Here is a 15,439-nt window from a genome sequence, read left to right on the forward strand (position 1 = left end):
GAGGCAGAGGTTGCAGTGGGCCGAGATTGTGCCACTCACTCCAGCCTGGGTGACAGAGCGAGACTCCATCTCAAAAAAAAAGAAAGAAAAGAAAAGAAAAATGGGTGCTGCTGAGGGAAGAGAGAGAGAGATGAAGTAAATGTTCTCCTCACACTCTTCCTCCCCCTGAACTAGGCACAGGTCGCTTGTCCATAGGATGAGATACAGATGCGAGGGGTTAGCCGTGGATTCCACAGCCTCCATCAGCAGCCTGCGTGCTCCTAATAAAAATGCATCCTGGCCTCCCACCTTGGCCTTTCCTCACCCAGAACAACAAGGCCAGTGAGGGCCTAAGGAGCCTATTCTGCAGGAGCACATGTGAGAAGAACTCTTAGAGAAACAGCAGCAAGTTCCATTTCCCCAGAGAACCCTAAAGCCTCCTATTTCCCTTCAGCCTCACGTCTGTGCTCCCTAAGCTGGCTTTGGATTTCTCTTTAGCTGGACTTCATTGGCAGGTGCGGCAGGAGGGTGCGGGGACCCCCCTAGATACAACTGCCAAGGGGATTTTAAGTCTGCCTCACTCCTGGCCTCCCTTTTTGTACTTTCTAGAACTCCTCTTGGTGCCCTCTCTACCCACACCCCTGTGCCCTTTCTGCTGTGCACTCACCTTGCAGCAGACCTGTGGATTTGGATGCCCCACCTCCATCTGCACCACACCTGAGCTCTGTGGGCACTCTTCACCTCTGTGCCCTGGGCACTGCATCTTAGGCCTTGGCTGTCATTTGGAAGTGGAGTCTCTCTTCCTTATTAAAGCATTGCCAGAATACAAGGGGGGAGAGCTGTCCTTTCCTGGGCTTGGGTCCTTTGTAGAGGCTAAAATGGCACGTGTTGGGCAGTCTGTCTTCCTCTTGTGAACGGAGTTGACTAGACCACTCTCACTCAGTGGATTTGCTAGAGGAGCTTCATCTGATGTTACACTAAGGACCTCAAGAATTCACCTTATTCTTGACCTGTTAGGTCCATGATAGTGTTACTGTCACCTGTGTGGCCAATGAGATCTCCACTCCAGCCAGCAAGAAGTGGGAAAGAGAGGCGGTGGTCACACCCTTTCCCCTTAAAGGCAGGAGCCAGGTGTCACTCATCACCTTTTCTCATCCCAGCAGCAGGAACTCAGCACACACCCAACCTCACGTCTGGGGAGGCTGGGAAAGGTCTTTATCCTGGGAGGCCGTGTGCCCACCTACAAGCCATTGGTTTTCTTACTAAAAAGAGAAGGGACCATGGGTGTTGGAGGACAATGAGCAGGTCCTGCCATTCCACCTTCCACAAGAGCCTTCTCTAATTTCCTCCAACAAGAAAGAGGCCTCTCTGTGTTCCCAGACCCCACAGTTCTTTCTGGTTTCTACCTTGCCCATTTTCCCTGAGTTGCAAGTTGCAGCTCTCCTTCTGTTTACTGTATTACAAACTTCCAAGCTTTGTCTCAATACCCTAGGAAATTGTGTGTACTGAGTACTCAGTCTTTGTTCAATAAGGTTAATTTCCCTGGACCTCCAATTCCTCAGTTGTAAAGGGGGACTTAATATAAGCTTGTAGGTGCATCACATTCTCTCCAGAGACAGAACTCACTCCTAAGAAAGCAGCACCAAACCATTCATGAGAGATCCACCCCCATAACCCAGACACCTCCCACTAGTCCCCACCTCCCAACACTTCCACATTGGGAATTAGATTTCAACATGAGCTTTCGTGGGGACAAACAAACCACTTCCAAACCACAGCACACATGTGAATGAGATCATTCGGCATTCGTCTTTCTGTGCCTGGCTTATTTCACTTAGCACAAGTCCTCCAGGTTTATCTACTATGTTGCAAATGCCAGGATTTCCTGTCTTCCAGCTAGTCATTGTTAACCAGAATGTGCACCAAACTCACCTGAAGAGGTTTTGCAGCAAAGGAGCCTATATCCTCCACGCTGCCCCCAACAAATACCAGCTCTCCTGCCTGAAGTGCGGCCCCAGCATCTGTATCAGCAGCACACACATATGCACAACCATCCAATGGACTCCCCTGCAAACCCCCCTAAACCTCACTAGGCAAATGTGAAATAATAGTGGTGGTTGCCTCTTCATCTGGATCTGTCAAACAACCTGGAAAATGTGAAGATTCCTCTTTGTTGTTGCGTTGGCCTTCATTGCCTTGAGCGCGAAGGGATTTTGTCCTACTGGATATGACCTTAATGCTGTTTGGCAGGAATGAATAACACTCCAAATAATGGCAGTGGCTTCTTCAAGGTATAGTGACAAAAAATGAAAAATAACCAGCCCAGATCCTACCTGGGGCTGAAGCTCTGGATACAACTTTTGGCATCTTCAAGAGAGAAGCAGCCATTGACCACAGACTGTCCCCAGATGTATCTTTCTTTTCTGGTGCTAAAATAGCCCCCCAGCAGGACAGGGAAGGTGAAGAAAAGATGTATTCTCTAGTTTTCCCGAGTTAATTATACTTACTCAGAAAGCCAAGTGATTCATTTTGTTCCAAGGCAGGCGTCCATGCAATTAATTTCCTTGATGAAATAGGTTTTTCTCTTCTGCAAAACTCTGCTTCTAAACTACATTTGGTGCATGGCATTTAAGCCAACTGCCTCATTAAGCTGGAATCCTGCAGAAAAATGTTTGCAGAATAGGGACATTTGGAATTAATGCTAAAATGTCAAGGTTTCTTCTGCCCAGCACTTTTTTACCCCTTAAGTTTCTTATACTTCATTATCACATTAATGAGCAACTAGCGTACAGGAAAATAAAAATGGCAGGGAGCGATGTGCTCAAGGACACTCAGCGAATGGAAACTAAGCTGCCCTAGTTTTGTACAGCCGGCATTTTGGCGTGGCACAAGTTCTTCGCATGTGCCACTGTCTCGATGTGGGATGACATTGAGAGGAACTACCCTCTGTCATCACACACACCAGATACCTGTCATCCCTGAACCCGATGACCCAATGATCGCTAAGTTCCCTTCTTTTATTTTATTTTATTTTATTTTTTTTGAGACCGAATCTCACTGTGTCACCCAGGCTGGAGTGCAGCGGCAAGATCTCGGCTCACTGCAACCTCTTTCTCCCTGGTTCAAGTAATGATTCTCCTGCCTCAGCCTCCCGAGTAGCTGGGATTACAGGCGTGCGCCACCATGCCCAGCTAATTTTTGTATTTTTGGTAGAGACAGGGTTTCACCATGTTGACCAGGATGGTCTCAAACTCCTGACCTCAAGTGATCCACCCACCTCCGCCTCCCAAAGTGCTGGGATTAAAGGCGTGTCTCTAAGTTTCCTTCTAACCATTACATTTGGTAACCTAGAGTGATGGTTTTGTTCTACCTCCCATTTCTCTAAAGAGTGAATTGAGCTTCATGGAAACACTCTGGCATTTGCTGATGAGATCGATGGAAATAGAGTATTCTCAGCCCAGCCTCACGGCCAGCCTTCACCCACATATTTTTCAGTCTCTTGTCCCAAAAAGCATGACCCACTTTGGTCTGTGCTGGTCAGAACCAAGCAGCAGCATTTCCTTTAGGTCAGAGAGCGAGTCTAGAAATGAGATACAAACCACCTTGGGTGGAAATGAGGGGGTGACCCTTGCGCCCCTTGCCTGGTGGCCTCTTGTGGAACCTATGGGGTAGGAATGAAAGTGGCCTGATATTGCATGTGGCCGATGATTTATCATCCCTCTGGTCTCAGAAAAGATTGCTTTGGGTTCAAAGGAAAGAAATAAATGAGTTGTCTCTTCGGAGGGGTGTTGTTGTTATTGTTGTTTGTTTGTTTCTGTCCAAAGCTGCTTCATTTTTAAAGCCCTTGTTGCAGCCAGCCGTTTTTCTGTTTTGGATTTTCCCGAGTCGGCTGTGAATTAATGTCCCGTGGAAACCGCTGCAGGGCTCCTCTGCTGATTTCTGTGGGCTCTGCACCTTCTCCCTCTGCCCTGTGAATTCTGCTCACTCCCAGGGAGGGACCCTACTCCAGCCCCACTGGCCCCTTTCTTGTGGCCCTGCAGCGCAGACGTGATTGAGCGCAATCACCCACAAATTGCATTGCAAATGGTGCCTATTTTTTCCAGCAGACCATCTGCTGGAGTCAATTACTCACCATTCCAAGCAAGCAGCCCGGGCAGATCCGGTGACTCTGCATAAAGTCACTTCTGACTCACCTCATCCCAAACTCGCACCTGAACGTCCACCTCCTGGCTGCCAAAGCGACTGGAAAATTACAGACCCTGGAGGTCTGGCTTCCTTCCTTTGTCTTCTCCTCACTGACCTCCACAGGCCTCTGAGCTATCGGCACTGCCAAAGCTTCTGAGGCTGTGAAACAGACGCAGAGGGGAAGGGGATGCTAGAGGCGGCTGTTGTGCCCCTAGCTTTGCAGATCGGGACTCAAGAACACACAGCAGGACTGGGGTTCAAGTCCAGCGCACCAGGCCTCCTGAATTCATTTCTCACTGAGTGCTGCTCTCCATACTCCGGGATTCACCAGACTACAGGAGGTCAGACCCGCCACAGGCTTTGTATTTCAGGAGACCCCACTGAGTTGTTCAGGAGTCTGCAGCAGACTCGGCACTACCTTCGGTGGGGGGCTTTCTGCTGGGATTCTGACCAAGGCAAGATAAGGAAGACTCACGCCAGGTGCCACAGACATCTGGGCGGGGAGGGGCGGGGCAGGCAGGCACATCGCACCCCCAGCCCCACTGCCCTTAGAGCCTGGCTCCTGCACCCACCCCAGGAGGAGCGTGGGCAGCGTGCCTGCTACAGGCCTCTGGGCTTGGCTGTGAAACGCCACCGTGGATGACATGACCCGGCGCTAAGCCCCCCTTCATGAACCCTCCTCCTGGCCAGCTGGTCTCCTCCTGCTGCCTCCCGCGGGATCTGGGAGGCTGCTGTTGTGGGCTGCTTCTTCCCTGGCTGGGACTGTGCCCTCCTGTGGGCAGTTAGCCCTTGGCTTCCTTCCAATTTACATTGTTCTGTTGCATTTGATGTCCTCATTTTGTTTCTGTGATGTGTTTTCAGGCTCCTTAATCACCTTCCTACAATACAGGTACACAGAGCAGGTTTATGGTACACACCTAATAATAGTGAGTTGGATGGGACTCATGAATTATATTAATCATTATTTTAGAAGCAAATCTAGAGGGAATTAGTTTACACTATATATAGACCCCGTACAAGACAGAACCCCTTGACCTAAGAGCTGTTCACAATGAAATGGGTTCCCTGGTTACACTTGGGAAGTGTATTCTCCCAACGTGTTGAAAAAAACGCTGTAGAATTTTCTCCTCTAGAATAGATATCACACCCTAGAAAACTCGTCTGTCATTAAAATCCTAACCAAGACACTGATGGGCTAGGAAAGAATAATGGGTGTTTCTGGTTGAAGCCCAAAAGAATCAGTCTTTCATTTCAGTCTTTCTGAAGATGGATCTGTTTTGGTTTTCTGCCATACATAGTGAGCTTGTACCCTTCTTGTAAGAAGCCACACAGGGTGAGCTTGCACCCGTTGTGTGCTGCAAGGAGCATGCTGGGCCTTTGGACTCATTATCTGAGAAGGGAGCTCTGTGTGTGCGTAAATTCCTGGTCTGCTTTTGGGGGACTCAGCCTCTGCCAGAGTTCACTTTCTCATTTGGTTCCATCTGCATGGGACATGCTTCCATGTGAATTTACTTTCTCCAGTGCTGTTTTTCAAATCATATTAAAGTAATAATCAACAATAGTGCAATCATAGTTCAACTCAAAAGTACGTGTTGGGCTCATAGTGCTCAAATGTGTGCAAAGAAAAAAAAGCATTTCCAGACAATTAGCACCTGTTTGATTGAGCTTTGGTTAATGGGGTTTTCCTGTGCTGGACTTAGTCATCAGCATCAGACATTTCTTGAGCCCCCATGGAATGGAAGCACGTGCAGGACACAGTGAAGGTTCCTCAAAGGTTGTAGCAGATAAGCGGCTCTCTGGGGACTTGTTTCTTTCCTGGCCACCTCATGTTCCTGCCTGTGCAGCTCCAATTTCCACTCACTTGTTACTATTCACATTTCTCTACTCTGTTTTCCCTTAGAGGAGATTTTGAAGACACACATCGCACACTGGTGGTCTCCGGACGGCACGAGACTGGCCTACGCCACCATCAATGATTCCCGTGTCCCCCTCATGGAGCTCCCAACTTACACCGGCTCCATCTACCCCACCGTGAAGCCCTACCACTATCCCAAGGTAGGCAAAGGGACACCGCACAGCAAATTCTTTAAATTATTCATGAACACCCCGACCCTGCTCATTCAGTGTGCAGATGTGATCATCAGACTTGTGTATGAGCAAAGCAGTTAACACAAGAAAGATTAATCATGTCTCATTACATTGCATTACATTCCCGCCTCTGTTGAGCTGAGTCATTGGCAGGTTTACTTCTTTTAGATAACCAAACTACTGTTCATCACCTGACTGAGCTTCACTGCACCAAAATACACAGGGTACCTCCCCTCACCACTCCCCAGTGATGAAGGTACACCTGCCCTCTCCTCATGCATCTTATTTCTACTTTGTGCTTGGCCTCTGGGAGGGCAGAAAGACTTCCATCTGCCCCTGGTCCCCTGTGTCTAGACAACGCTGTTTTGCACATGGTCACTGCTATGGGCTAAATATTTGTGTCCTTGCCAAATTCATACATTAAAATCCTAACCCCCAAGGTGATGGTATTAGCAGGGAGATCACTGAGAGGTGACAAGACATGGAGGGCAGAGCCTTCATGATTGGGATTAGTGCCCTTATGTATTTGTCTGTTTTCACGCTGCTAATTAAGACATACCCAAGACTGGGCAATTTAGAAAAGAAAGGTTTATTGGACTTACAGTTCCACGTGGCTGGGAAGGCCTCATGATCATCTCAGAAGGTGAAAGGCACATCCTACATGGCAGCAGACAAGAGGAGAGAGCTTGTGCAGGGAAACTCACCTTTTTAAAACCATCAGATCTTGTGAGACCTATTCACTATCAGGAGACCAGCATGGGAAAGACCTGCTCCCATGATTCAATTACCTCCCACCAGGTCCCTCCCACAACACACGGGAATTCAAGATGAGATTTGGGTGGGGACACAGTCAAACCATATCACCTTATAAGAGAGACCCCTCCCTGTTTCCATCATGTGACAATACAGCAAGAAAGCATCCTCTGTGAACCAGAAACTGGGCCCTTGCCAGATACTGAATCAGCCAGCACCTTGATCTTGGACTTCCAGTCCCCAGAGCTGTGAGAGATGCATTGCTATTGTTTATGAAACACTCAGTTTATGGTATTTTGTTATAGCAGCCTAGAGAGACCAAGAAAGTTGTGTTCTGACCCAATGAGCCAGTAGAACAGCAAGTGTCCAGTGGCTGGGAGGGAATATTGGGGGGAGCAGGGACATCCAAATCTCGCTTTGTTACCAAATCAAAGCATCCCAGTGTGAGTGGAGGGCCTGATGCTAAAACCTCCACAGCCACTCAGCTGGAAAGAGGCCAGTGCCCGAGTATGGACACAGCTCCCATGGAGACATAGGGTGTGCCGTGCTGGCCTCTGGCTTCACTAGACTTCTCCAAGACCCCTGGGCTTGATGGAGGTGAGCAGTTTCCTGCCTGCACCCTGCCTGGTGACTGGAGGCTCACTTCCTGCCATGAGCTGCCTCTGCCAGGGGGCATTTAAACCTCAGCATCCTAGCCCACCAGAGAGCTCTGAAAGCTGATGGTATGTGCTGCTGTGCCATAATCACCCCCACAGACCAGCTGGCTTACAGTTTGCAGCAAGAGGAGTGATAACTTATAAGGCAGATACATGAGGCCAGCGAGGTTCCCAGAGTCACAGCCTAGAGAAAGGAAACACCTGGTGTCTTAGTCAGCTCCAGCTGCCACAACAAAATAACACAGACCTAGGCAGCTTAAACAGCAGGAATTTCTTTCTCACAGTTGTGGAGGCTGGAAGTCCAAGATTAGGGTTCCGGCTGATTTGGTTCCTGGTGAGGGCTCTCTTCCTGGCTTGCAGACAGCTGCCTTCTCACCATGTCTTCACATGAAAGGGCAAGAGAGGGCTCTGGTGTCTCTTCCTCTCCTTTTGTGGACATTGATCTCATCACAAGGGTGCCACCCTCATGACCTTGTCTAACCTCAATCACCTCCCAAAGGTCTTACTTCCAAATAGCATCACACTGGGGGTTAGGGCTGCACCATATGAATTAAGGGACATGTTCAGTCCATACACCTGGTAATACAGGCTCCTTTCAACAGCCTTTGATCAGCATGGCCAACATCCAAGGGAGCCCCAGAAGGAAGAAGAATGAGGCCCTTATGGCCACAGCCTTCCTTTCTGCCTTTTCCGATTCTGAGAGCATCCAGATGTTAACATGTCATGGATTTGCCTTTGACAGAATTATTTCATTCCTTTTTCAGCTAACCTTGATTGATCTTAGTCTGTAGCATGTGGAAGGGTCCAGGATTTTAGTTGGAAGCATAATTAAATAGAGAAAAGTGTACCAGACTGATACTACTTCCTTCTAACCCTTCTACATTTCTTACCAGCTGTTCACAGCCACCTCACTTGCCAGAAGAGCTGGTGGCTGTCTGACCTTCATCTGACCCAGAGATGAATGGTTCCCATGATTATCTTTTTGTGGGAGTTTCCCCAGTCTAGGAGTGATAACCTGGAATCCAGTAGGGTGCCCTTGATTTTACAGCGAACTCTCAGAAGGTGCTCTGAAGCTGGGATTATGAAATCCCAGATTACTCAAGATTTGGGGTTTCATATTTTAATAGAAAATCCACATTCTGGCTGACAGAATTCAGATGCTCCTTGCCCCATTCCCACCCACTCCTCAATCAGAGGCATGAATAGGCAAGCCTGCCTGACATGCCTTGTCGTGGACCTGATAGCCTCTGTAAACCTGAACATCTTCTGCGTGGTGGAAGTGAGAGCATCAGACAAGACTCTGAAGTCCCCCTGAAGAGGAAGCCCCACATCTCTCCCCAGACCCATACTTGTCCCCCAGAGAGTGGGGGGCAGGGAAGCAGAATAGTGCCCCAGTTCCTTTTTGAAGGACTTAATCTCTCCCCACGCTGAGCATGGCCACCGCTCCTCAATGTCCATCATTTGCTCACCTCCAACTCTCCCATTCCTTGCATCCAATCCATCTTTTCTCCCTCAGTCCTCTTCTCGTCTTCTCTTTTAAGCAAGGGGCTCAGTACTCACTTGACATTGCCAAACCGGGGAGTTGGGTGAATGGGAAGTGGATGGGATTCCAGAAGAGCAAGAATCAGCCCACTTAGCCCTTTGTCCTTTTGAAAACCCTACACATGAACCATTTGTTCTCCACATTAATTCTGCTCCTTAATATGGAGCTCCAGTGTCCTGGAGTCCCACCTGGGAATCTCCCAGGAAAGGCTTTGCAGAGCTGAAGCTCACTCTTGCGTGAGGCTGCTTGTTCATGTCTCTGCCCCTTTTTAATTCCCAGGCTGGAAGTGAGAACCCCAGCATTTCCCTACATGTTATTGGCTTAAATGGACCCACCCATGATCTGGAGATGATGCCGCCTGATGATCCACGGATGAGGTTTGCTTCCTTCTATTATGTTACAAAAAAAAAAAAAGAAAACTAAGATGCATGTTCAATGTACATGGTCTCTTCTGGATCAGATTTATCTTGCAATGAATTTAAACATCCAAGAAAAAGGTACCTTTCCTAAAGATTTCCTCACTGCTTTATGATTCCGTTTTCTAGGAAAAGAATACCATTCACCAAATACTATTATTTTTCACCTTAGGTCAGGTGCAGGTTATCCTCCCGAGAGCTGGGCTCCAGCCATGCCTCAGGGGGACACCAGAGGAAATGATGCGGTCTGCCCAAGACAATCCATGGAGTCTGACCTTCTGTTAATGGTGCTCTGTATTAAGAGCATTTTTTTAGAGCATGGAGCAGTTTTCCAGTGGCAAATCCTATTCTAATAAAGCCACATCTCCCAGTTGGTAAGGTCGCAACTCTGTGGAAGGTATTAACAATGTTATTGAGTTATTATTATTCACATCTGATTGTGGTCGATTTTTTCTAAATCAAAACAACTGATTTAGGATCAAAGTGAAGTGGTCTGAATATCAGTTTAGTATTTGCCCCAAATTCAAGCAGTGTGGTGAATGATTATACTTCCGGAGTCCAGCTATACCATCATCAACCTTCTCTCTGTTAAGAATATTGATGGGAGACTCAAAAACAGGGGCGGATTTTAGGGGTGCCAGAACCCACTCATGTATAGATTCTGAAATTTCATGAATGGCACTATTTAAGCCAAGAATAACTCGTTCTGAGGCTCAGCAAAGACCCAACCCATATTTTGCTATACCTCTAGCCTGGGCCTTTATTATTCCATTCAAAGCTCCATATTACTAGTAGCTTCTGGCTACTAGTAGCCGGGGATGGAGGCTCCAGCACCTGGTGACTCTGGACCTCTCTGAATGATGTGCTGGCCTCCTGAAGTGGCTCCAATGCCACCTTTGCCCCACACCCTGAGCTCCTGCACAGAAGCCCGAGGCCTCTGCAGAATTCTACTGCGATTCCTTCCCCTCATCTTTCTTCAGTGAAACTTATAATGTTGTAAGATCCCCAAGTGGATGGATGAAGCCCAGAAGTCCAGTGCTCTAGGAAGGGTGAGGCACTACCTGTCCCTCTCAGCCCTGCATGGGTCTTCTCCCCAACATGGGAGGGCCTGAGTCTCTAGAGGTTTGATGAACCTGGCCCCAGCAGCTGGTCCCAGGGACGACTGGTCACTGGGGCGTCAGCCCAAGGTGTGTGCTGGTTCAGAGAGTTGAATTGATTTGGCTGGTGATATTTTTGCTGAGATTAAAAAAAAAAAAAAGTTCAGATGATTGCTTTGGCTTTTCTCCTGAAGTTCCATATATTTTATTGTTTTCCTTTCAGCCCCCATCCCTGCCAAGCCTCCTGGGGCCTGGTCCAGCAAACTCACTGAATTAATATGGAAAGTCACCTGGAAAATTTCAGCCATCTGTTTGAGTTAATTGAAAATCTCGTTTAGTCAATTTGGTGATGCTGTTTCCACAGGCTTGATTAGCTTCAAGGACAATGAAAAATTAGCGTCAGCCAGGACTTGAAGCCTGGATGCTGGGCTTCAGGTTTTCTGGTTGCTCTCATTTCCTAAGCTCAATGCAATAATGCATTTTATATGCAATGTAAATTTGTAGCATGTAAATGTCACACTTTCTCATACTGCTTCTCTATCACACATCTTTGAGAGTTTTAAAAAGTCAGCACAGATATATCAGAATCCCAGACTCAATGTAGAGCGGATGTTTAGTGCTTGCCGGCCATTTGCCTGAGCACTGGGAATTTGGTGGCGAATGAAGCATGGAGTTCGTTCACAGTGTGGAGGGGAACCTGGATCCTGAAGAAGTCATTACTAGCAAGTAAATCCCTGCGGTTGTGAGAAGGGCTGTGGAGACGTGTGGAAGAGGAGGCCACCTGGTCTGGAGGGTGGCAGTGTCACGGCGGAGGTCAGAGTTTCCACACGTCCATGCTAGTGACATTTGGGGCTCAGCAATTCTGTGCTGTAGAGGGCAGTCCTATGTGCCGTAGAGCATTAGGCAGCATCCCTGGCCTTACACATTAGATGCTGTAATATCCGCCTTTTCCCCCTCCAGTTGTGGCCATCACAAATGTCTCCAGCCATTGCCCAGTGTCCCCAGATTGAGGACTAATGGTTTCAAGTGAAGGTTCTCTAGCCAACTGCCTGGGTTCGAGTTCTGGCTCTGTGGACTCTGTCAAGTTACTCAGCCTCCCTGCTTCAGTTTCCTCATCTGTAAAATGGAGATAATTTTAATAATAAACATGTTTACTCTCGTGGACAGTTCTGAAAGTTAGATGAGTTAAGGCACGGATCATAGGGCTGGCTCCTCCAATCGTTCCATCTTGTGGCTATAAGTACCCCTTGTATATGGACAACTCTCACCTGTGTACCTCAACCTGGCCTGGGTCAGGACTCTAGGTTCAAAAAGTCAACCACCCAACCAGCATCTCTACTGGGTGTGGTCACCATATAATTTTTAAATGGTCAAATTGTGATTCTCAGACAAAATCAATCAACATGTGTCCAAGATTTTATTTAACTCATTAATTAATAAGGGAGCCAGTGAGCTCTTAAAAAGAGGCCATAGAACCGTCCAGAAGCTAGTCGTATACAGGCAATTGAACAAGGACATCCTAGGGTGCGTCTGCCGGGTTACTCAGCCATCTGGGAGAGACACCTACCCCAGCAGGGTTGAGACCACCCCTGCAATTGGAAATCAAGCCCAGCATCTCCCTGGAGGAGGGCCCAGTGATCCCACCTGCCCCTTTACCACCTTCAGATCCATTTGCTGACACTGTCTACACAGCACCTCAGGCCGAACCCGGTCAAAGCCAAGCTCCCACTCTCCTTGTCTACACCTGCTCCCTGCAGTCTCCCCATCATGGTCCAGGGCAACTCCACCTTCCAGGGTCCCAGGCTTCCTTTATGTCCTTCTGTGCTGGGGACCCTCCTTGGCAGGTGCCTGGCATCAGCCTGCAACCCCCCGCCGCTCCCCACTCCTCCCTGGCCTGGCCCACCAGCACTGCCCCCTCCTGCCCCACCCACTGCTGACCCCACACAGTAGCCAGAGTAACCCTTTAAATGACATCAGGCCATGTACCCGCTGCTCCCAGACATCTAGTGTCTTCTACTTCTCTCCAAGTAAGGGCCAGACTTCCTACAGTGGCCTCAGAAGCCCCCATGATAGATAGATAGATAGATAGATAGATAGATAGATAGATAGATAGATGACAGATAGATAGATGACAGATAGATAGATGATAGATAGATAGATAGATAGATAGATAGATAGATAGATAGATAACTGATAGACAGATAGATACATAGGCCATGCACCCTTTCTATCCCCCCTCACACCAGCCGGGTCACTCCTGTATGAGGATCTGCACAGAGGCTCCCCTCTGCTCAGAGAGCTCCTCCCCACTTAGGTCCTGATCAAATACATGGTTCCCATAGTGACTTGCATGGCAGCCCCACCCCGCTTCCATTTTCTTCCTTCAATTCATCCCGGTGGAATTTTTAGATACTTTTTAAATGGTTTCATTTTCGTTTTCCTGCCTGCCACCTAGAACAGGAAGTTGTTGAGGCAGGGACGTTGGTTCCCATGGGGCGGGCCCTGGCTCCAGTTCTGCAGCAGGGCTCTGGAACCTTGGCTGGATGGATGTATTGACTTCAAAAGTAGCCGGTAAAATCTTATTTGCATGGGATTCTTGAAGCTTGAGACATCTTCAGTTGTGCTGGTACCTTTCTAAGAACCAAAACTTATTTGCTATTTAGCCATGGATGACATCTTGTCCTCTCAAGCACAGGATGCTAAAGGAACTAAAACTAAGACACCTCATCTGTGGAGGGACACAAAAGGAGTGAACCCTAAGCCATGCCCCTGAGCACCTAGGAAGGGAGAGATGCAGAGGTTTCTGGAAGCCTGCGGTTTATTTCAGCAGGCTAGCTCACGAACCAAGAGGAAGGGAGAAAGCATTTCATGTATCTGCTATCTAACCTTTATGCCACCCATGTTCCATTTGTTTGTTTGTTTGCTTGTTAACTAGATTGACTTATCTGATGGTTCTCAGATGCAGGGAGAGTTAAGTCTGCACTTTCAAATCTTTGCATTGGCAAGCACTTACTCATCATCCATGTGGCATGTGCTGTGTGAGGCCCTTGGGTGATTAAGACGTGTGGCCTCTCCTAATGAGAGCTCACATTCCAAGAGGCCTGGACAGCTTGTAGCCAGGGGCTGCAAGGAAGTGTGGCAGGAGCTGCACCTAGGAGCAGAGGTGCCCCTTATCGGGTGAGTGGGAAGTGTTCAGGATGGTTTTGCAGATGTCAGAAGGATCCCGGGGCAAAATTGGAGGCCCTCTTGGGAAACGGTTCTATTAAAGAGAACTAAGAGCAGTGGGCCCAGAGTAGAGCTCAGCCTTCCTCGGGCTAATGCAGGGATCCAGGCCTTTTTAAGCTGAACCTGACCAGGAAAGAATAAACACTGTCTATCCTGTGGGTGGAAAAAAAATAAATGCAAATCGCTGTGCTGTGGTTTCTATGCTTTCACACAGAAACCCAGCTGCATTGATAAAACAAATGTGCTTGTTTTCTGCCGGTTCCCTCCAGCCTTTCCCGAGCAGTTGAGTTGTGTGTTGAATTAAGATGCGGCAGATAGCCAGCACTATCATTCTGAAGACATGTTGCCCTGCGCTGATATGTGCCGTTATTTGCCTCCAAAGATCCTGTTTGGATGCAGCACAGCTGCTCTTCTCCTGATTCCCTGGCAAGTAGAGGTGGTAAAGGGCTCCCAGAACCAAAGACACAAAACCAACCATGTCCCTGATGCACCTGTGCCCAGGTGTGGGCGCTCACTCCTCCACCACCCACTTCCACGGCTCACGAAAGGCTCAGAGGCCTCTCACTTTCATTTTCTTTTACCTCCGTTTATTTGTTTTGATCCCAAGCACCAAGGATTTAGATGCTGTGCAGCTCCTGGCACAGAAGCATGGTTGGTCCATGCAGGCCTCTCTCATTTTATTGATTTGCTCTTTTTCAACTTTAGTCCCTACTCCCATGCCCTCACCACCTCATAGGCACCTATTTCAAATGCTTAGAGGACCCTTGTTCCTCTGTGTTTTTGTAAAGGCTGTATTGTTGCTTGGGTATGTGCACGCTTATTTTACATAAATGGCATTGTGATAGAGAGCTAGATACGCTATAGGATAGAAACAGATGGAGCTCCAGACATAGATGTCTGTTTCCTCCTGTTTTCCTCTGAGCACCATGGGAAGACCTAGCACACCCATGTGTATTTGACTAGCCCACGGCTTCTAACTGCACACAGTGACGCCAGATGCCCCCAGCTCCTGGGCAGCTTACACCCTCATGGCCTCCTCTGCCTCCAGGCTTCTTCCCAACATGCACTGCCCGTGACACCTCCGTGCTGACCCTGATGCGAAACTCAGCCTTATCTCTTTCCAATTTATACAAATCATGGTATGTGCACGAGTTTTGGGAATGCTGAGGGTCATCAGAGCCATGAAAACAACACAGAACAATAGAGTTCTCATACCTAATGCCTTGAGCACCCCACCAAAAAAAAACCACCACCATCATCACTACCACCTCTTCCCCAACCTTCACCACCTATACAACCTCCACCACCACCACCACTACCACCACCTCCACAACCTCTACAACTTCCAACACCACCTTCACCACCAGCTCCACCACCATCACCACCACCACCTCTATCACCTCCACAACCTCTGCAACTTCCAACACCACCTTCACCACCAGCTCCACCACCATCACCACCATCACCACCACCACCTCTATCACCTCCACAACCTCT

The 15,439-nt window shown here is 48.3% G+C and overlaps 1 protein-coding gene across 5 annotated transcripts in view; it reads left to right on the top strand.

Moving 5' to 3' along the window:
* Positions 1-15,439, top strand: part of DPP6 (dipeptidyl peptidase like 6) — a 1,188,326-nt gene that overhangs the window by 1,050,436 nt on the left and 122,451 nt on the right. For all 5 annotated transcript variants that reach the window (XM_030826245.1, XM_030826246.1, XM_004090271.3 and 2 more), the window contains 2 exons: positions 6,065-6,219; positions 9,484-9,581. In XM_030826245.1, coding sequence (XP_030682105.1) covers positions 6,065-6,219; positions 9,484-9,581 — 253 coding nt within the window. The remainder of the gene's footprint in view (positions 1-6,064; positions 6,220-9,483; positions 9,582-15,439) is intronic.

The sequence above is a fragment of the Nomascus leucogenys genome, chromosome 13, assembly GCF_006542625.1.
Source record: "Nomascus leucogenys isolate Asia chromosome 13, Asia_NLE_v1, whole genome shotgun sequence".
Classification (NCBI taxonomy): Eukaryota; Metazoa; Chordata; class Mammalia; order Primates; family Hylobatidae; genus Nomascus; species Nomascus leucogenys.